At 42.9% G+C, this 24478-nt stretch overlaps 1 protein-coding gene across 1 annotated transcript in view; it reads left to right on the plus strand.

The window, feature by feature from the left end:
- The window catches only part of RADIL (Rap associating with DIL domain), a gene marked incomplete at its 5' end in the record, with an annotated part of 141764 nt that overhangs the window by 104241 nt on the left and 13045 nt on the right, over positions 1-24478 (plus strand). Inside the window, one exon of the mRNA XM_053696945.1 lies at positions 6618-6790. Coding sequence (XP_053552920.1) covers positions 6618-6790 — 173 coding nt within the window. The remainder of the gene's footprint in view (positions 1-6617; positions 6791-24478) is intronic.

Below are 24478 nucleotides of genomic sequence, written 5' to 3' on the forward strand. Positions count from 1 at the left end.
TTAGCATATATTTTTAAATCAATGTTTAAAAGTGAAATTGGTCTATAATTTTTCACTTCCTCTTTATTTCTCTCTGGTTTGGGGATCACTATAATTCTTGCTTCCTGCATTTCTTTAGAAAAAATGTCCCCTTATCTATTGAATCATACACCTCCATCAAATAGGGTGCCAAGATGTCTTTGTAATTTTTGTAATATTGAGCCGTATACCCATCTGGGCCTGGAGCTTTGCCTATTTGTAAGCTCTCAATAGCATCTTGGATTTCCTGTATTTGGATTGGTTTATCTAGCTTTTGATTTTCTTGCTCCATAACCTGGGTTATAATAACCTCCCTAAAGTACTTAGACCAGGATGATTCCTCTCTGGGATAGATCTCTAAGTTATATAAATTTTTATAAAATTTATTAAATTGTTGGGCCATTTCCTGTGGATTCTTACAGTAGCTTTTATCCTCCTTTATCAATTTATAAATACTATTATTTATTTGTTTTTTCTTTATAGCTCTCGCTAGGAGTCTCCCATTTTTATCTCGTTCCGTGTAAAATTTACGTTTCAGCCATAAAGCTTTTCTCTTATTAATACTTGACCAATACTCCCGGATATTCCTCCTTTCCCTCTCTAGGTCTTCTAATATTTTCCTATTTTCTGGGGCTTGCTTATGTCTTTTCTCTGAGACCTGGATTTTTCCCATTGTCTCCCTAAAAATTTTTCTCCCTAACCTTTTTCTGTATACTCCTTAGATTAATTAGCTCTCCCCTTAAAACGCATTTATGTGCATCCCAGAGCGTTATTGCCTCTATTTCTTCTACGTCGTTAAGACGAAAGAATTCTTCTATTTTTCCAGCTATATTTTCCCTATCTTCCTGTTTCTTAATCGTAGCATCATCCAATCTCCAATTATACTGTTTTTCTTCCTGCTGTCCCCAATTTATTTTTAGACTTACCGGGGCATGGTCCGACCAAGTCCTTGGTAAAATCTGGGCTTCCTGTATACGTATTAGCCCTTTTAAATTTGTACAAAGATAGTCCAGTCTAGAATAAGAGAGGTGTGGATTCGAAAAGAATGTATAATCTCTCTGGGTCGGGTATAACAGCCTCCATACATCATAAATAGCTATCTGTTCTAAACTATTATTTACTTGCTTTGTAATATATTTGGGAATACTGGACTTTTTCTTAGAGTTATCCAGGTATGGATCTAGCGTAATATTAAAATCTCCTCCAAATAACAAAATTCCTTCTTGAAAATCCAATACTATATTAATCAGTTTTTTAAAAAAACTATTCTGTTTTGTATTTGAGCCATATATATTAAAAATTGTCATTAGTTCACCTTGAATATACCCCTTGATTCCCAAATATCTCCCTTCCTTATCTTTTACCTTCTCTTTCAATTGAAAATTCAGATTTTTATGGAGTGCAATACAAACCCCATTCCTCCTGCCCCTGTACGAATCCATATAACAAACATTATACTTATCATTTATAAATTTCGGTTCCCTGTCTCTACTAAAATGGGTCTCCTGGAATAATAAAACATCACCTTTTAGTTTCTCCATCTCCCTCAAAGCCATAGATCTCTTCTGGGGAGTCTTAAGCCCTTTGGCGTTTAATGTTATAATCTGTATATCTTTCATTACTTTTCTCGGCTCCCCATAAGAGTCTCTTTAAATATTACTTTGCTTCCTTTTGTCTCTATGTGGCTAATAGAACCTCTCCCTAAGTGAATCTTATAACACATAACTTTAAATTTTCTATTTACATACATAAAACAAAAAAACATATAAAATTGGACTATGGGGTAGAACTTCCCCCCTGTCGGAATTTCCTGGAAAAAAAGCAGGACAACGTCTGTAGGAAAAAAAAAAAAATTAAAAAAAAATTCCACTCTAATGTGGCTTACACACTTGTTAATTGTGTGAGAAAAAAAAAAAAAAAAAAAAAAAACTCCACTCAGGTGTGATTTACACACTAGTTGATTGTGTGAAAAGATAAAATAATTTTTGATAGAAAAATCTGGGGTGAATGCTTGTGTGGGGTGTGGGGAGTGGGGGAGTGAAAAAAATAAAATAAAAAGATATGTGTATATATATATATATATATATATATCTGAGGTAAATATTCCTTACCTTGTTTGGTGTGCTTTAAGACCCTAAACAGGGACTAGTCTAGTGAGGAAAAAAAAAAAAAAAAAAATATCCTTAAGTGTAGTATAAGGGCGGACCCTCTAGTGTATAGCCCTTAAGGCTAATTAGTGCCACTCAAAAAAAAATAAAAAATTCTTAGGTATAGTTTAAGGGCAGATCCTCTAGTGCATAGCCCTGAAGGCTAAATTGTGCCACGAAAAAAAAATTAAAAAAAAAAATCCTATGCATTTTTAATCATTGTCCCTTTAACTTTCTCAGGAGCATGTCTCTCAAATTCCTTTATCATGAGTCCTTATTTTTTATTTTTTTTTATTTATTTTTTTCTTCCTTTATTCTTCCTCATTCTTTCTTCTTCTCCTCCTTTTTAATAGATTAGTTTAACTGTCCATTTTTTTTCTTCCTCTTAACTTCTTCCCAGCTACGTTTTTGAATATTCCCTTTTGCTAATGTTCTTTGACTCATCTCGGCGAATTCTTCTCTCTCAAAATCTGTGGGTATTTCAATATCCAATTGTAGCTTGGTTTTTATCTGATGTATATCCTCCTTTCTTTTATAGAATAAGGTATTACCATTATGGAAGATTATTAACCCAAAAGGATACGTCCACTTATACCTTAGCCCTTTCTCTTGAAGACTTCTAGTCAGAAATCTAATATCTCTCCTTTTTTTCATTGTAGCCATACTTAGGTCTGCAAATATTTGTATTTCTGATTGCTGGTATTTCAATGTATGTTCTCTTTTAGCTCTTCTTAATATTTGTTCTTTTAATGTGTAATCTTGTAGGTTTAATATAACATCTCTAGTTCTTCCCGGAATTGCTTGGTTTGGCAGTCTATGTATTCTTTCTATTTTTATAGCCTCTTCCTGAGAGTCCGGTATCAAACTGACCAGGATCTTTTGAACATAGGCTTTTAGGTCCTCAGGTTTGACTTCTTCTGATATGCCTTTTATCCTTAGAGATTCCCCCTCCTGGACCTGTCTTCCAAATCCGTTATTTTATCTTGCAGCTCAATTATTTGCTGTGCTTGTGCCTGTATGACTTCGTTTACTTGTGCCATTTCTTGTTCTATTTCCTCCTGATGGGTTTCTAGGGTATTAACCCTCTGTCCCATTTCATTTATTTCTCTTTTAATTTCGAAGAGTTCTGCCATGATACAGTCTTTTATAGAGGTAATATCTTCCTTTGTTGCTAATTTCCTGATTTCCTCTGTTGATAATTGTGTATCTATGTTTGTTAAATTTTCTTTTGCTGTTTTCTCAATATTTTTAGGGCTTATATGCTGTTCTAGACTCAGATTGTGGAAAAAAGGGTTATCCTTTACACTTGGGGATTTATTATTTTTATTTGCTTTATCTATTTTAGTAGATTTTTTGGTTGCCATTTCTTCTCTACTTTACTGCTTTGTTCCTTCTCCTTGCCTTTTTGTTTTGTTTTGGGTTTTTTTTCCCTTTTTTCTTTTACTTTTTTTTCCTCTCCCCCTTGGTCTCTTTTTCCCTTTGTTTTTCTTCCTTTCCCCTTTTACTTTCAACTTTCTCTCTTATGTATCTTTAGGGCTATTCTGCTGTGGGGTTACTTGCCCTATATCCCTTGTATTCTCAATCTTGCCACCAATATCTGTCAGGCCTCTGATTGTTTTGGGCTCCCCTCCTTTCACTTTTCCTAGTCCGGCTGCTTTTTTCAGTCTCTTGCCTGTTAATGCGGCTTTCCTTGCCCCTGTGTCGTTCTCCCGCAGCTCTGCTTCTCGCTCTCGCCTCCCCTGTCCGGCTCCTAGTTTAGCTCCTGAGAGCTCGTATTGTCTCAGAGCCTCCGGCGGTGCCGCAGACCTTTCTTCCTCTGCCTGTTCGTCGCTCGTCAGCCTTTACCTCCGCCCCTCATCGGCAGCTCTCTCTTCGGCTGCGACTACCTCTCTCTCTGGCTGTACTCCCACTCTCCTCCACCTCCCAGTCAGAGTCTTTGTACTAACTGTCCGCTGTCGGGAACTCCGGTCTCTTACCTCGCCTGGGTGCTCCAGGCTTCCTCTTTCAGGGTTGGCTCGTTCCGCGGTTTTATTAACCTGCTTCTCCTTACCCGGTATATGCCTCTTCTTAGTGGTTAAGGTGCTGTGATATCGCAGCCGTTTTTCTCCCGGGAGCTCTCACCTCCTCCGGGCCTCCTCATGTGTTAAGGGACCTTCCCCTTTCTGCCCGTTCAGCGTTCGTCCGCCTCTTCCTCCACCTCTTGGCAACACGGCTCCCCTCGTCAGTGACCACTTCACTTCTTGGCTGCTCTCTCGCTCGCCTCCACCTCCCAGCCGATACCTCTGACCAGTCTGTTCACTGCCGTGGCTTCCGGTCTCTTGTCTCACCTGGGCACACCAAGCTCCGATCCCAAGCCCAACACACTCCGCTGTTATGTTCTGCGGGTCCTTTCTCAGGTATGTATCTTTCTTCAGGGGAAAACTGGTTACAATTTAACAGCTATTTTATTTACATTGTAGCTTTTCCCATATTATGCTATTACTTCGGTGGCGTCCTTTGCCTTTATTTTTAAGTGTCTGGAGGTTTTTCTCAATATACTCCTGAGAAGTTTGGCTGATTGTATTAGCCTCTCATTCCGACAGGGTAGATTTCAGGAGCTTCACACTTCTGCTGCCATCCTCACGCACGCAGCAGGCTCCTCCCCAGTGTCTAGCGTGATGAGACTGAGTTCCCGAGAGCATCTGTAATTCTAATAGCTCCTGCATGGCCTCGCAGGATCTGGTTTGCAGACCTAGTGAATATGTCATCTCTTCCTCCTTGGAGGTTACCTCTGAGGAAGGACCTTCTAACTCAGGGTCCTTTCCTCCATCCAAATCTAGTTACTCTGAAGCTGACTGCTTGGAGATTAAACGCTTAGTTTTGGCTAAACGTGGATTTTCTGGGTCAGTCATTGATACCATGCTTCTAGCTCGCAAACCGGTTACCCGTACGATTTACCATAAGGTATGGCGTAAATAACTATATTGGTGTGAATCAAAAGGCTTCTCTTGGAGCAGGGTCAGAATTCCTAGAATATTGTCTTTTCTCCAGGAAGGTTTGGAGAAGGGTTTGTCAGTCGGTTCTCTGAAGGGTTAGATTTCTGCACTGTCTATTCTTTTACACAAACGCCTGGCAGATGTGCCAGATGTTCAATCTGTTTGTCAGGCCTTGGTCAGAATCAGGCCTGTGTTTAAACCCTTTGCTCCTCCTTGGAGCTTGAACCTTGTGCATAAAGTTTTGCAGCAGGCTCCGTTTGAGCCAATGCATTCTGTAGATATTAAGTTGTTATCTTGGAAAGTTTTGTTCCTTATTGCTATTTCTTCTGCTCGCAGAGTTTCTGAACTCTCTGCGCTTCAGTGTGATTCCCCTTACCTTATTTTTAATGCGGATAAGGCTGTCCTTCGTACTAAATTGAGGTTTCTCCCTAAGGTGGTTATTAATCAGGAAATTGTTGTTCCTTTTTGTTCTAATCCTTATTTTCATAAAGAACGTCTTTTGCATAATTTGGATGTTGTGCATGCTCTAAAGATTTACCTACAGGCTACTAAGGATTTTCGTCAGTCTTCTGCCCTTTTTGTTTGTTTTTTAGAAAAGGGGAAGGGTCAGAAGGCCACCTCTACTTCTCTTTCCCTCTGGTTGAGAAGTATGATTCGTTTTGCTTATGAGACTGTTGGACACCAGCCTCCTGAGAGAATTACGGCTCCTTCCACTAGGTTTGTTTTCTTTTCCTCTTCTTGGGCTTTCAAAAATTAAGCTTCTATGAAACAGATTTGCAAGGCGGCAACATGGTCCTCTTTGCATACTTTTTAAAAATTCTACAAATTTGATACGTTGGCCTCGGCTGAGGCCTCTATTGGGAGAAAGGTTCTTCAAGCGGTGGTGCCTTCTGTTTAGGTCTGCCTGTCTTGTTCTCCCTCCCTTTTCATTCCGTGTCCTCTAGCTTGGGTATTGGTTCCCACTAGTAATTGGAATGACGTTGTGGACTCTCCATGTCTGGAAAGAAAGAAATTTATCAGGTAAGCATACATTTTGTTTTCTGGGTGCAGATGAGAAGCAGTTATACTTTTATATAGAATCAGAAAGTGTAGTTGTGGGTCAGCAAGGGGAGGCATTGTCACATGACCATTATTCCAGGGGACTCACTGATCAGCAGGGCTGAGCCTCTATGGATTTTACAGCCAACACAAAATTAGTCATCTGAATTGTAACCTCTTAGATCTCCTGTTCTATGGTATTAATACATCCTGCAAATTTCTTCAACAAGTGACCATAAATCTCTTCTTCGGTAATGAAGTATTAACAGATATACATTAATTCCAGGGTTTGTCTACATATCGGGTTATATTTTTGCTTCCGCCCTCAGCACCACGGACCATATTTCAGCTAAATGAGTGACTTGATTTAGTTAATGTGATGTTCCACTGTCACAACCAGCTCTAATTTTGCTGTTGCTGTGATTCACTTTGTCCCCAGAGAACATTATGGAGACATTTGATAACCACCCACCCATCATCCTGCCCAGTGAGGGGTTTAAAGTTAAGTTGGAGGGAAATTCCATGCATGAAAATATATACAGACATCTGCTTTACATCCGCCATTTCCTGTGGGGCCTGCGCAGATCGCCCTCTGAGCCCGGGGAGCTGCAGGTACAGACTGAGTGTGTGCTAATTATTAGATGTAATTATAGTGCTCGTCACAGAAGCCAAGAACTGACCCATTGGCAAACTGTGATCACAAATGTTAGCTGCTGTGCGTATTTCAGTTTAGTGATAACACAAATGATTAGAGCCTGATCTTAAGCCGCTGACTGTACATGCTGTGAGCAAGATGACGTATTGTACCCTCACTGGATGTCACTATATGTAGCTTAGAGTAAGGGAGGGAGAGAGGGGATATGATAAAACCTTCTGTTGTAATATGGAATATAATAAAGCTGTCAATGAAGCATTTGTCACCTAAAGAACAGCACAGAATAAGAGGTCATGCGCTCATATTAGAGGGCAACAGGTTTAGGTGTAATGTGCAGAAGTGCTTACTTATAATAAAAAAATAATAATTCATGGATAGACATCCAGTAGAGGCGGTAATGACACATACTGTAAGGGAATACAGGAGTACCTGGGGTATGTATAAGGTTATACTGATACGGTGTTTGGTGCATGTAACAGACATCCAGTAGAGGCGGTAATGACACATACTGTAAGGGAATACAGGAGTGCCTGGGGTATGTATAAGGTTATACTGATAGGGTGTTTGGTGCATGTAACAGACATCCAGTAGAGGCGGTAATGACATGTACTGTAAGGGAATACAGGAGTGCCTGGGGTATGTATAAGGTTATACTGATAGGGTGTTTGGTGCATGTAACAGACATCCAATAGAGGCGGTAATGACACATACTGTAAGGGAATACAGGAGTGCCTGGGGTATGTATAAGGTTATACTGATAGGGTGTTTGGTGCATGTAACAGACATCCAGTAGAGGCGGTAATGACACATACTGTAAGGGAATACAGGAGTGCCTGGGGTATGTATAAGGTTATACTGATATGGTGTTTGGTGCATGTAGCAGACATCCAATAGAGGCGGTAATGACACATACTGTAAGGGAATACAGGAGTGCCTGGGGTATGTATAAGGTTATACTGATAGGGTGTTTGGTGCATGTAACAGACATCTAGTAGAGGTGGTAATGACACATACTGTAAGGGAATACAGAAGTGCCTGGGGTATGTATAAGGTTATACTGATAGGGTGTTTGGTGCATGTAACAGACATCTAGTAGAGGTGGTAATGACACATACTGTAAGGGAATACAGGAGTGCCTGGGGTATGTATAAGGTTATACTGATAGGGTGTTTGGTGCATGTAACAGACATCCAGTAGAGACGGTAATGACACATACTGTAAGAGAATACAGGAGTGCCTGGGGTATGTATAAGGTTATACTGATAGGGTGTTTGGTGCATGTAACAGACATCCAGTAGGGGCAGTAATGACACATACTGTAAGGGAATACAGGAGTGCCTGGGGTATGTATAAGGTTATACTGATAGGGTGTTTGGTGCATGTAACAGACATCCAGTAGAGGCAGTAATGACACATACTGTAAGGGAATACAGGAGTGCCTGGGGTATGTATAAGGTTATACTGATAGGGTGTTTGGTGCATGTAACAGACATCCAGTAGAGGTGGTAATGACACATACTGTAAGGGAATACAGGAGTGCCTGGGGTATGTATAAGGTTATACTGATAGGGTGCTTGGTGCATGTAACAGACATCCAGTAGAGGCGGTAATGACACATACTGTAAGGGAATACAGGAGTGCCTGGGGTATGTATAAGGTTATACTGATAGGGTGTTTGGTGCATGTAACAGACATCCAGTAGAGACGGTAATGACACATACTGTAAGGGAATACAGGAGTGCCTGGGGTATGTATAAGGTTATACTGATAGGGTGTTTGGTGCATGTAACAGACATCCAGTAGAGGCGGTAATGACACATACTGTAAGGGAATACAGGAGTGCCTGGGGTATGTATAAGGTTATACTGATAGGGTGTTTGGTGCATGTAACAGACATCCAGTAGAGACGGTAATGACACATACTGTAAGGGAATACAGGAGTACCTGGGGTATGTATAAGGTTATACTGATAGGGTGTTTGGTGCATGTAACAGACATCCAGTAGAGGCGGTAATGACACATACTGTAAGGGAATACAGGAGTGCCTGGGGTATGTATAAGGTTATACTGATAGGGTGTTTGGTGCATGTAACAGACATCCAGTAGAGGCGGTAATGACACATACTGTAAGGGAATACAGGAGTGCCTGGGGTATGTATAAGGTTATACTGATAGGGTGTTTGGTGCATGTAACAGACATCCAGTAGAGGCGGTAATGACACATACTGTAAGGGAATACAGGAGTGCCTGGGGTATGTATAAGGTTATACTGATAGGGTGTTTGGTGCATGTAACAGACATCCAGTAGAGGCTGTAATGACACATACTGTAAGGGAATACAGGAGTGCCTGGGGTATGTATAAGGTTATACTGATAGGGTGTTTGGTGCATGTAACAGACATCCAGTAGAGACGGTAATGACACATACTGTAAGGGAATACAGGAGTGCCTGGGCTATGTATAAGGTTATACTGATAGGGTGTTTGGTGCATGTAACAGACATCCAGTAGAGACGGTAATGACACATACTGTAAGGGAATACAGGAGTGCCTGGGGTATGTATAAGGTTATACTGATAGGGTGTTTGGTGCATGTAACAGACATCCAGTAGAGGCGGTAATGACACATACTGTAAGGGAATACAGGAGTGCCTGGGGTATGTATAAGGTTATACTGATAGGGTGTTTGGTGCATGTAACAGACATCCAGTAGAGGCGGTAATGACACATACTGTAAGGGAATACAGGAGTGCCTGGGGTATGTATAAGGTTATACTGATAGGGTGTTTGGTGCATGTAACAGACATCCAGTAGAGGCGGTAATGACACATACTGTAAGGGAATACAGGAGTGCCTGGGGTATGTATAAGGTTATACTGATAGGGTGTTTGGTGCATGTAACAGACATCCAGTAGAGGCGGTAATGACACATACTGTAAGGGAATACAGGAGTGCCTGGGGTATGTATAAGGTTATACTGATAGGGTGTTTGGTGCATGTAACAGACATCCAGTAGAGGCGGTAATGACACATACTGTAAGGGAATACAGGAGTGCCTGGGGTATGTATAAGGTTATACTGATAGGGTGTTTGGTGCATGTAACAGACATCCAGTAGAGGCGGTAATGACACATACTGTAAGGGAATACAGGAGTGCCTGGGGTATGTATAAGGTTATACTGATAGGGTGTTTGGTGCATGTAACAGACATCCAGTAGAGGCGGTAATGACACATACTGTAAGGGAATACAGGAGTGCCTGGGGTATGTATAAGGTTATACTGATAGGGTGTTTGGTGCATGTAACAGACATCCAGTAGAGGCGGTAATGACACATACTGTAAGGGAATACAGGAGTGCCTGGGGTATGTATAAGGTTATACTGATAGGGTGTTTGGTGCATGTAACAGACATCCAGTAGAGGCGGTAATGACACATACTGTAAGGGAATACAGGAGTGCCTGGGGTATGTATAAGGTTATACTGATAGGGTGTTTGGTGCATGTAACAGACATCCAGTAGAGGCGGTAATGACACATACTGTAAGGGAATACAGGAGTGCCTGGGGTATGTATAAGGTTATACTGATAGGGTGTTTGGTGCATGTAACAGACATCCAGTAGAGGCGGTAATGACACATACTGTAAGGGAATACAGGAGTGCCTGGGGTATGTATAAGGTTATACTGATAGGGTGTTTGGTGCATGTAACAGACATCCAGTAGAGGCAGGTAATGACACATACTGTAAGGGAATACAGGAGTGCCTGGGGTATGTATAAGGTTATACTGATAGGGTGTTTGGTGCATGTAACAGACATCCAGTAGAGGCGGTAATGACACATACTGTAAGGGAATACAGGAGTGCCTGGGGTATGTATAAGGTTATACTGATAGGGTGTTTGGTGCATGTAACAGACATCCAGTAGAGGCGGTAATGACACATACTGTAAGGGAATACAGGAGTGCCTGGGGTATGTATAAGGTTATACTGATAGGGTGTTTGGTGCATGTAACAGACATCCAGTAGAGGCAGTAATGACACATACTGTAAGGGAATACAGGAGTGCCTGGGGTATGTATAAGGTTATACTGATAGGGTGTTTGGTGCATGTAACAGACATCCAGTAGAGGCGGTAATGACACATACTGTAAGGGAATACAGGAGTGCCTGGGGTATGTATAAGGTTATACTGATAGGGTGTTTGGTGCATGTAACAGACATCCAGTAGAGGCGGTAATGACACATACTGTAAGGGAATACAGGAGTGCCTGGGGTATGTATAAGGTTATACTGATAGGGTGTTTGGTGCATGTAACAGACATCCAGTAGAGGCGGTAATGACACATACTGTAAGGGAATACAGGAGTGCCTGGGGTATGTATAAGGTTATACTGATAGGGTGTTTGGTGCATGTAACAGACATCCAGTAGAGGCGGTAATGACACATACTGTAAGGGAATACAGGAGTGCCTGGGGTATGTATAAGGTTATACTGATAGGGTGTTTGGTGCATGTAACAGACATCCAGTAGAGGCTGTAATGACACATACTGTAAGGGAATACAGGAGTGCCTGGGGTATGTATAAGGTTATACTGATAGGGTGTTTGGTGCATGTAACAGACATCCAGTAGAGGCGGTAATGACACATACTGTAAGGGAATACAGGAGTGCCTGGGGTATGTATAAGGTTATACTGATAGGGTGTTTGGTGCATGTAACAGACATCCAGTAGAGGCGGTAATGACACATACTGTAAGGGAATACAGGAGTGCCTGGGGTATGTATAAGGTTATACTGATAGGGTGTTTGGTGCATGTAACAGACATCCAGTAGAGGCGGTAATGACACATACTGTAAGGGAATACAGGAGTGCCTGGGGTATGTATAAGGTTATACTGATAGGGTGTTTGGTGCATGTAACAGACATCCAGTAGAGGCGGTAATGACACATACTGTAAGGGAATACAGGAGTGCCTGGGGTATGTATAAGGTTATACTGATAGGGTGTTTGGTGCATGTAACAGACATCCAGTAGAGGCAGGTAATGACACATACTGTAAGGGAATACAGGAGTGCCTGGGGTATGTATAAGGTTATACTGATAGGGTGTTTGGTGCATGTAACAGACATCCAGTAGAGGCGGTAATGACACATACTGTAAGGGAATACAGGAGTGCCTGGGGTATGTATAAGGTTATACTGATAGGGTGTTTGGTGCATGTAACAGACATCCAGTAGAGGCGGTAATGACACATACTGTAAGGGAATACAGGAGTGCCTGGGGTATGTATAAGGTTATACTGATAGGGTGTTTGGTGCATGTAACAGACATCCAGTAGAGGCGGTAATGACACATACTGTAAGGGAATACAGGAGTGCCTGGGGTATGTATAAGGTTATACTGATAGGGTGTTTGGTGCATGTAACAGACATCCAGTAGAGGCGGTAATGACACATACTGTAAGGGAATACAGGAGTACCTGGGGTATGTATAAGGTTATACTGATAGGGTGTTTGGTGCATGTAACAGACATCCAGTAGAGGCGGTAATGACACATACTGTAAGGGAATACAGGAGTGCCTGGGGTATGTATAAGGTTATACTGATAGGGTGTTTGGTGCATGTAACAGACATCCAGTAGAGGAGGTAATGACACATACTGTAAGGGAATACAGGAGTGCCTGGGGTATGTATAAGGTTATACTGATAGGGTGTTTGGTGCATGTAACAGACATCCAGTAGAGGCGGTAATGACACATACTGTAAGGGAATACAGGAGTGCCTGGGGTATGTATAAGGTTATACTGATAGGGTGTTTGGTGCATGTAACAGACATCCAGTAGAGGAGGTAATGACACACACTGTAAGGGAATACAGGAGTGCCTGGGGTATGTATAAGGTTATACTGATAGGGTGTTTGGTGCATGTAACAGACATCCAGTAGAGGCGGTAATGACACATACTGTAAGGGAATACAGGAGTGCCTGGGGTATGTATAAGGTTATACTGATAGGGTGTTTGGTGCATGTAACAGACATCCAGTAGAGGCGGTAATGACACATACTGTAAGGGAATACAGGAGTGCCTGGGGTATGTATAAGGTTATACTGATAGGGTGTTTGGTGCATGTAACAGACATCCAGTAGAGGCGGTAATGACACATACTGTAAGGGAATACAGGAGTGCCTGGGGTATGTATAAGGTTATACTGATAGGGTGTTTGGTGCATGTAACAGACATCCAGTAGAGGCGGTAATGACACATACTGTAAGGGAATACAGGAGTACCTGGGGTATGTATAAGGTTATACTGATAGGGTGTTTGGTGCATGTAACAGACATCCAGTAGAGGCGGTAATGACACATACTGTAAGGGAATACAGGAGTGCCTGGGGTATGTATAAGGTTATACTGATAGGGTGTTTGGTGCATGTAACAGACATCCAGTAGAGGCGGTAATGACACATACTGTAAGGGAATACAGGAGTGCCTGGGGTATGTATAAGGTTATACTGATAGGGTGTTTGGTGCATGTAACAGACATCCAGTAGAGGCAGGTAATGACACATACTGTAAGGGAATACAGGAGTGCCTGGGGTATGTATAAGGTTATACTGATAGGGTGTTTGGTGCATGTAACAGACATCCAGTAGAGGCGGTAATGACACATACTGTAAGGGAATACAGGAGTGCCTGGGGTATGTATAAGGTTATACTGATAGGGTGTTTGGTGCATGTAACAGACATCCAGTAGAGACGGTAATGACACATACTGTAAGGGAATACAGGAGTGCCTGGGGTATGTATAAGGTTATACTGATAGGGTGTTTGGTGCATGTAACAGACATCCAGTAGAGGCGGTAATGACACATACTGTAAGGGAATACAGGAGTACCTGGGGTATGTATAAGGTTATACTGATAGGGTGTTTGGTGCATGTAACAGACATCCAGTAGAGGCGGTAATGACACATACTGTAAGGGAATACAGGAGTGCCTGGGGTATGTATAAGGTTATACTGATAGGGTGTTTGGTGCATGTAACAGACATCCAGTAGAGGCGGTAATGACACATACTGTAAGGGAATACAGGAGTGCCTGGGGTATGTATAAGGTTATACTGATAGGGTGTTTGGTGCATGTAACAGACATCCAGTAGAGGCGGTAATGACACATACTGTAAGGGAATACAGGAGTGCCTGGGGTATGTATAAGGTTATACTGATAGGGTGTTTGGTGCATGTAACAGACATCCAGTAGAGACGGTAATGACACATACTGTAAGGGAATACAGGAGTGCCTGGGGTATGTATAAGGTTATACTGATAGGGTGTTTGGTGCATGTAACAGACATCCAGTAGAGGCGGTAATGACACATACTGTAAGGGAATACAGGAGTGCCTGGGGTATGTATAAGGTTATACTGATAGGGTGTTTGGTGCATGTAACAGACATCCAGTAGAGGCGGTAATGACACATACTGTAAGGGAATACAGGAGTGCCTGGGGTATGTATAAGGTTATACTGATAGGGTGTTTGGTGCATGTAACAGACATCCAGTAGAGGCGGTAATGACACATACTGTAAGGGAATACAGGAGTGCCTGGGGTATGTATAAGGTTATACTGATAGGGTGTTTGGTGCATGTAACAGACATCCAGTAGAGGCGGTAATGACACATACTGTAAGGGAATACAGGAGTGCCTGGGGTATGTATAAGGTTATACTGATAGGGTGTTTGGTGCATGTAACAGACATCCAGTAGAGGCGGTAATGACACACACTGTAAGGGAATACAGGAGTGCCTGGGGTATGTATAAGGTTATACTGATAGGGTGTTTGGTGCATGTAACAGACATCCAGTAGAGGCGGTAATGACACATACTGTAAGGGAATACAGGAGTGCCTGGGGTATGTATAAGGTTATACTGATAGGGTGTTTGGTGCATGTAACAGACATCCAGTAGAGGCGGTAATGACACATACTGTAAGGGAATACAGGAGTGCCTGGGGTATGTATAAGGTTATACTGATAGGGTGTTTGGTGCATGTAACAGACATCCAGTAGAGGCGGTAATGACACATACTGTAAGGGAATACAGGAGTGCCTGGGGTATGTATAAGGTTATACTGATAGGGTGTTTGGTGCATGTAACAGACATCCAGTAGAGGAGGTAATGACACATACTGTAAGGGAATACAGGAGTGCCTGGGGTATGTATAAGGTTATACTGATAGGGTGTTTGGTGCATGTAACAGACATCCAGTAGAGGCGGTAATGACACATACTGTAAGGGAATACAGGAGTGCCTGGGGTATGTATAAGGTTATACTGATAGGGTGTTTGGTGCATGTAACAGACATCCAGTAGAGGCGGTAATGACACATACTGTAAGGGAATACAGGAGTGCCTGGGGTATGTATAAGGTTATACTGATAGGGTGTTTGGTGCATGTAACAGACATCCAGTAGAGGACGGTAATGACACATACTGTAAGGGAATACAGGAGTGCCTGGGGTATGTATAAGGTTATACTGATAGGGTGTTTGGTGCATGTAACAGACATCCAGTAGAGGCGGTAATGACACATACTGTAAGGGAATACAGGAGTGCCTGGGGTATGTATAAGGTTATACTGATAGGGTGTTTGGTGCATGTAACAGACATCCAGTAGAGGTGGTAATGACAAATACTGTAAGGGAATACAGGAGTGCCTGGGGTATGTATAAGGTTATACTGATAGGGTGTTTGGTGCATGTAACAGACATCCAGTAGAGGCGGTAATGACACATACTGTAAGGGAATACAGGAGTGCCTGGGGTATGTATAAGGTTATACTGATAGGGTGTTTGGTGCATGTAACAGACATCCAGTAGAGGCGGTAATGACACATACTGTAAGGGAATACAGGAGTGCCTGGGGTATGTATAAGGTTATACTGATAGGGTGTTTGGTGCATGTAACAGACATCCAGTAGAGGCGGTAATGACACATACTGTAAGGGAATACAGGAGTGCCTGGGGTATGTATAAGGTTATACTGATAGGGTGTTTGGTGCATGTAACAGACATCCAGTAGAGGCGGTAATGACACATACTGTAAGGGAATACAGGAGTGCCTGGGGTATGTATAAGGTTATACTGATAGGGTGTTTGGTGCATGTAACAGACATCCAGTAGAGGCGGTAATGACACATACTGTAAGGGAATACAGGAGTGCCTGGGGTATGTATAAGGTTATACTGATAGGGTGTTTGGTGCATGTAACAGACATCCAGTAGAGGCAGGTAATGACACACACTGTAAGGGAATACAGGAGTGCCTGGGGTATGTATAAGGTTATACTGATAGGGTGTTTGGTGCATGTAACAGACATCCAGTAGAGGCGGTAATGACACATACTGTAAGGGAATACAGGAGTGCCTGGGGTATGTATAAGGTTATACTGATAGGGTGTTTGGTGCATGTAACAGACATCCAGTAGAGGCGGTAATGACACATACTGTAAGGGAATACAGGAGTGCCTGGGGTATGTATAAGGTTATACTGATAGGGTGTTTGGTGCATGTAACAGACATCCAGTAGAGGCGGTAATGACACATACTGTAAGGGAATACAGGAGTGCCTGGGGTATGTATAAGGTTATACTGATAGGGTGTTTGGTGCATGTAACAGACATCCAGTAGAGACGGTAATGACACATACTGTAAGGGAATACAGGAGTGCCTGGGGTATGTATAAGGTTATACTGATAGGGTGTTTGGTGCATGTAACAGACATCCAGTAGAGGCGGTAATGACACATACTGTAAGGGAATACAGGAGTGCCTGGGGTATGTATAAGGTTATACTGATAGGGTGTTTGGTGCATGTAACAGACATCCAGTAGAGGAGTAATGACACATACTGTAAGGGAATACAGGAGTGCCTGGGGTATGTATAAGGTTATACTGATAGGGTGTTTGGTGCATGTAACAGACATCCAGTAGAGGCGGTAATGACACATACTGTAAGGGAATACAGGAGTGCCTGGGGTATGTATAAGGTTATCCTGATAGGGTGTTTGGTGCATGTAACAGACATCCAGTAGAGCAGGTAATGACACATACTGTAAGGGAATACAGGAGTGCCTGGGGTATGTATAAGGTTATACTGATAGGGTGTTTGGTGCATGTAACAGACATCCAGTAGAGGCGGTAATGACACATACTGTAAGGGAATACAGGAGTGCCTGGGGTATGTATAAGGTTATACTGATAGGGTGTTTGGTGCATGTAACAGACATCCAGTAGAGGCGGTAATGACACATACTGTAAGGGAATACAGGAGTGCCTGGGGTATGTATAAGGTTATACTGATAGGGTGTTTGGTGCATGTAACAGACATCCAGTAGAGGCGGTAATGACACATACTGTAAGGGAATACAGGAGTGCCTGGGGTATGTATAAGGTTATACTGATAGGGTGTTTGGTGCATGTAACAGACATCCAGTAGAGGCGGTAATGACACATACTGTAAGGGAATACAGGAGTGCCTGGGGTATGTATAAGGTTATACTGATAGGGTGTTTGGTGCATGTAACAGACATCAGTAGAGGCGGTAATGACACATACTGTAAGGGAATACAGGAGTGCCTGGGGTATGTATAAGGTTATACTGATAGGGTGTTTGGTGCATGTAACAGACATCCAGTAGAGGCGGTAATGACACATACTGTAAGGGAATACAGGAGTGCCTGGGGTATGTATAAGGTTATACTGATAGGGTGTTTGGTGCATGTAACAGACATCCAGTAGAGGCGGTAATGACACATACTGTAAGGGAATACAGGAGTGCCTGGGGTATGTATAAGGTTATACTGATAGGGTGTTTGGTGCATGTAACAGACATCCAGTAGAGGCGGTAATGACACATACTGTAAGGGAATACAGGAGTGCCTGGGGTATGTATAAGGTTATACTGATAGGGTGTTTGGTGCATGTAACAGACATCCAGTAGAGGCGGTAATGACACATACTGTAAGGGAATACAGGAGTGCCTGGGGTATGTATAAGGTTATACTGATAGGGTGTTTGGTGCATGTAACAGACATCCAGTAGAGGCGGTAATGACACATACTGTAAGGGAATACAGGAGTGCCTGGGGTATGTATAAGGTTATACTGATAGGGTGTTTGGTGCATGTAACAGACATCCAGTAGAGGCGGTAATGACACATACTGTAAGGGAATACAGGAGTGCCTGGGGTATGTATAAGGTTATACTGATAGGGTGTTTGGTGCATGTAACAGACATCCAGTAGAGGCGGTAATGACACATACTGTAAGGGAATACAGGAGTGCCTGGGGTATGTATAAGGTTATACTGATAGGGTGTTTGGTGCATGTAACAGACATCCAGTAGAGGCGGTAATGACACATACTGTAAGGGAATACAGGAGTGCCTGGGGTATGTATAAGGTTATACTGATAGGGTGTTTGGTGCATGTAACAGACATCCAGTAGAGGCGGTAATGACACATACTGTAAGGGAATACAGGAGTGCCTGGGGTATGTATAAGGTTATACTGATAGGGTGTTTGGTGCATGTAACAGACATCCAGTAGAGGCGGTAATGACACATACTGTAAGGGAATACAGGAGTGCCTGGGGTATGTATAAGGTTATACTGATAGGGTGTTTGGTGCATGTAACAGACATCCAGTAGAGGCGGTAATGACACATACTGTAAGGGAATACAGGAGTGCCTGGGGTATGTATAAGGTTATACTGATAGGGTGTTTGGTGCATGTAACAGACATCCAGTAGAGGCGGTAATGACACATACTGTAAGGGAATACAGGAGTGCCTGGGGTATGTATAAGGTTATACTGATAGGGTGTTTGGTGCATGTAACAGACATCCAGTAGAGGCGGTAATGACACATACTGTAAGGGAATACAGGAGTGCCTGGGGTATGTATAAGGTTATACTGATAGGGTGTTTGGTGCATGTAACAGACATCCAGTAGAGGCGGTAATGACACATACTGTAAGGGAATACAGGAGTGCCTGGGGTATGTATAAGGTTATACTGATAGGGTGTTTGGTGCATGTAACAGACATCCAGTAGAGGCGGTAATGACACATACTGTAAGGGAATACAGGAGTGCCTGGGGTATGTATAAGGTTATACTGATAGGGTGTTTGGTGCATGTAACAGACATCCAGTAGAGGCGGTAATGACACATACTGTAAGGGAATACAGGAGTGCCTGGGGTATGTATAAGGTTATACTGATAGGGTGTTTGGTGCATGTAACAGACATCCAGTAGAGGCGGTAATGACACATACTGTAAGGGAATACAGGAGTGCCTGGGGTATGTATAAGGTTATACTGATAGGGTGTTTGGTGCATGTAACAGACATCCAGTAGAGGCAGGTAATGACACATACTGTAAGGGAATACAGGAGTGCCTGGGGTATGTATAAGGTTATACTGATAGGGTGTTTGGTGCATGTAACAGACATCCAGTAGAGGCGGTAATGACACATACTGTAAGGGAATACAGGAGTGCCTGGGGTATGTATAAGGTTATACTGATAGGGTGTTTGGTGCATGTAACAGACATCCAGTAGAGGCGGTAATGACACATACTGTAAGGGAATACAGGAGTGCCTGGGGTATGTATAAGGTTATACTGATAGGGTGTTTGGTGCATGTAACAGACATCCAGTAGAGGCGGTAATGACACATACTGTAAGGGAATACAGGAGTGCCTGGGGTATGTATAAGGTTATACTGATAGGGTGTTTGGTGCATGTAACAGACATCCAGTAGAGGCGGTAATGACACATACTGTAAGGGAATACAGGAGTGCCTGGGGTATGTATAAGGTTATACTGATAGGGTGTTTGGTGCATGTAACAGACATCCAGTAGAGGCGGTAATGACACATACTGTAAGGGAATACAGGAGTGCCTGGGGTATGTATAAGGTTATACTGATAGGGTGTTTGGTGCATGTAACAGACATCCAGTAGAGGCGGTAATGACACATACTGTAAGGGAATACAGGAGTGCCTGGGGTATGTATAAGGTTATACTGATAGGGTGTTTGGTGCATGTAACAGACATCCAGTAGAGGCGGTAATGACACATACTGTAAGGGAATACAGGAGTGCCTGGGGTATGTATAAGGTTATACTGATAGGGTGTTTGGTGCATGTAACAGACATCCAGTAGAGGCGGTAATGACACATACTGTAAGGGAATACAGGAGTGCCTGGGGTATGTATAAGGTTATACTGATAGGGTGTTTGGTGCATGTAACAGACATCCAGTAGAGGCGGTAATGACACATACTGTAAGGGAATACAGGAGTGCCTGGGGTATGTATAAGGTTATACTGATAGGGTGTTTGGTGCATGTAACAGACATCCAGTAGAGGCGGTAATGACACATACTGTAAGGGAATACAGGAGTGCCTGGGGTATGTATAAGGTTATACTGATAGGGTGTTTGGTGCATGTAACAGACATCCAGTAGAGGCGGTAATGACACATACTGTAAGGGAATACAGGAGTGCCTGGGGTATGTATAAGGTTATACTGATAGGGTGTTTGGTGCATGTAACAGACATCCAGTAGAGGCGGTAATGACACATACTGTAAGGGAATACAGGAGTGCCTGGGGTATGTATAAGGTTATACTGATAGGGTGTTTGGTGCATGTAACAGACATCCAGTAGAGGCGGTAATGACACATACTGTAAGGGAATACAGGAGTGCCTGGGGTATGTATAAGGTTATACTGATAGGGTGTTTGGTGCATGTAACAGACATCCAGTAGAGGCGGTAATGACACATACTGTAAGGGAATACAGGAGTGCCTGGGGTATGTATAAGGTTATACTGATAGGGTGTTTGGTGCATGTAACAGACATCCAGTAGAGGCGGTAATGACACATACTGTAAGGGAATACAGGAGTGCCTGGGGTATGTATAAGGTTATACTGATAGGGTGTTTGGTGCATGTAACAGACATCCAGTAGAGGCGGTAATGACACATACTGTAAGGGAATACAGGAGTGCCTGGGGTATGTATAAGGTTATACTGATAGGGTGTTTGGTGCATGTAACAGACATCCAGTAGAGGCGGTAATGACACATACTGTAAGGGAATACAGGAGTGCCTGGGGTATGTATAAGGTTATACTGATAGGGTGTTTGGTGCATGTAACAGACATCCAGTAGAGGCGGTAATGACACATACTGTAAGGGAATACAGGAGTGCCTGGGGTATGTATAAGGTTATACTGATAGGGTGTTTGGTGCATGTAACAGACATCCAGTAGAGGCGGTAATGACACATACTGTAAGGGAATACAGGAGTGCCTGGGGTATGTATAAGGTTATACTGATAGGGTGTTTGGTGCATGTAACAGACATCCAGTAGAGGCGGTAATGACACATACTGTAAGGGAATACAGGAGTGCCTGGGGTATGTATAAGGTTATACTGATAGGGTGTTTGGTGCATGTAACAGACATCCAGTAGAGGCGGTAATGACACATACTGTAAGGGAATACAGGAGTGCCTGGGGTATGTATAAGGTTATACTGATAGGGTGTTTGGTGCATGTAACAGACATCCAGTAGAGGCGGTAATGACACATACTGTAAGGGAATACAGGAGTGCCTGGGGTATGTATAAGGTTATACTGATAGGGTGTTTGGTGCATGTAACAGACATCCAGTAGAGGCGGTAATGACACATACTGTAAGGGAATACAGGAGTGCCTGGGGTATGTATAAGGTTATACTGATAGGGTGTTTGGTGCATGTAACAGACATCCAGTAGAGGCGGTAATGACACATACTGTAAGGGAATACAGGAGTGCCTGGGGTATGTATAAGGTTATACTGATAGGGTGTTTGGTGCATGTAACAGACATCCAGTAGAGGCGGTAATGACACATACTGTAAGGGAATACAGGAGTGCCTGGGGTATGTATAAGGTTATACTGATAGGGTGTTTGGTGCATGTAACAGACATCCAGTAGAGGCGGTAATGACACATACTGTAAGGGAATACAGGAGTGCCTGGGGTATGTATAAGGTTATACTGATAGGGTGTTTGGTGCATGTAACAGACATCCAGTAGAGGCGGTAATGACACATACTGTAAGGGAATACAGGAGTGCCTGGGGTATGTATAAGGTTATACTGATAGGGTGTTTGGTGCATGTAACAGACATCCAGTAGAGGCGGTAATGACACATACTGTAAGGGAATACAGGAGTGCCTGGGGTATGTATAAGGTTATACTGATAGGGTGTTTGGTGCATGTAACAGACATCCAGTAGAGGCGGTAATGACACATACTGTAAGGGAATACAGGAGTGCCTGGGGTATGTATAAGGTTATACTGATAGGGTGTTTGGTGCATGTAACAGACATCCAGTAGAGGCGGTAATGACACATACTGTAAGGGAATACAGGAGTGCCTGGGGTATGTATAAGGTTATACTGATAGGGTGTTTGGTGCATGTAACAGACATCCAGTAGAGGCGGTAATGACACATACTGTAAGGGAATACAGGAGTGCCTGGGGTATGTATAAGGTTATACTGATAGGGTGTTTGGTGCATGTAACAGACATCCAGTAGAGGCGGTAATGACACATACTGTAAGGGAATACAGGAGTGCCTGGGGTATGTATAAGGTTATACTGATAGGGTGTTTGGTGCATGTAACAGACATCCAGTAGAGGCGGTAATGACACATACTGTAAGGGAATACAGGAGTGCCTGGGGTATGTATAAGGTTATACTGATAGGGTGTTTGGTGCATGTAACAGACATCCAGTAGAGGCGGTAATGACACATACTGTAAGGGAATACAGGAGTGCCTGGGGTATGTATAAGGTTATACTGATAGGGTGTTTGGTGCATGTAACAGACATCCAGTAGAGGCGGTAATGACACATACTGTAAGGGAATACAGGAGTGCCTGGGGTATGTATAAGGTTATACTGATAGGGTGTTTGGTGCATGTAACAGACATCCAGTAGAGGCGGTAATGACACATACTGTAAGGGAATACAGGAGTGCCTGGGGTATGTATAAGGTTATACTGATAGGGTGTTTGGTGCATGTAACAGACATCCAGTAGAGGCGGTAATGACACATACTGTAAGGGAATACAGGAGTGCCTGGGGTATGTATAAGGTTATACTGATAGGGTGTTTGGTGCATGTAACAGACATCCAGTAGAGGCGGTAATGACACATACTGTAAGGGAATACAGGAGTGCCTGGGGTATGTATAAGGTTATACTGATAGGGTGTTTGGTGCATGTAACAGACATCCAGTAGAGGCGGTAATGACACATACTGTAAGGGAATACAGGAGTGCCTGGGGTATGTATAAGGTTATACTGATAGGGTGTTTGGTGCATGTAACAGACATCCAGTAGAGGCGGTAATGACACATACTGTAAGGGAATACAGGAGTGCCTGGGGTATGTATAAGGTTATACTGATAGGGTGTTTGGTGCATGTAACAGACATCCAGTAGAGGCGGTAATGACACATACTGTAAGGGAATACAGGAGTGCCTGGGGTATGTATAAGGTTATACTGATAGGGTGTTTGGTGCATGTAACAGACATCCAGTAGAGGCGGTAATGACACATACTGTAAGGGAATACAGGAGTGCCTGGGGTATGTATAAGGTTATACTGATAGGGTGTTTGGTGCATGTAACAGACATCCAGTAGAGGCGGTAATGACACATACTGTAAGGGAATACAGGAGTGCCTGGGGTATGTATAAGGTTATACTGATAGGGTGTTTGGTGCATGTAACAGACATCCAGTAGAGGCGGTAATGACACATACTGTAAGGGAATACAGGAGTGCCTGGGGTATGTATAAGGTTATACTGATAGGGTGTTTGGTGCATGTAACAGACATCCAGTAGAGGCGGTAATGACACATACTGTAAGGGAATACAGGAGTGCCTGGGGTATGTATAAGGTTATACTGATAGGGTGTTTGGTGCATGTAACAGACATCCAGTAGAGGCGGTAATGACACATACTGTAAGGGAATACAGGAGTGCCTGGGGTATGTATAAGGTTATACTGATAGGGTGTTTGGTGCATGTAACAGACATCCAGTAGAGGCGGTAATGACACATACTGTAAGGGAATACAGGAGTGCCTGGGGTATGTATAAGGTTATACTGATAGGGTGTTTGGTGCATGTAACAGACATCCAGTAGAGGCGGTAATGACACATACTGTAAGGGAATACAGGAGTGCCTGGGGTATGTATAAGGTTATACTGATAGGGTGTTTGGTGCATGTAACAGACATCCAGTAGAGGCGGTAATGACACATACTGTAAGGGAATACAGGAGTGCCTGGGGTATGTATAAGGTTATACTGATAGGGTGTTTGGTGCATGTAACAGACATCCAGTAGAGGCGGTAATGACACATACTGTAAGGGAATACAGGAGTGCCTGGGGTATGTATAAGGTTATACTGATAGGGTGTTTGGTGCATGTAACAGACATCCAGTAGAGGCGGTAATGACACATACTGTAAGGGAATACAGGAGTGCCTGGGGTATGTATAAGGTTATACTGATAGGGTGTTTGGTGCA

This window comes from Bombina bombina, unplaced genomic scaffold (assembly GCF_027579735.1).
Source record: "Bombina bombina isolate aBomBom1 unplaced genomic scaffold, aBomBom1.pri scaffold_475, whole genome shotgun sequence".
NCBI classification, from domain to species: Eukaryota; Metazoa; Chordata; class Amphibia; order Anura; family Bombinatoridae; genus Bombina; species Bombina bombina.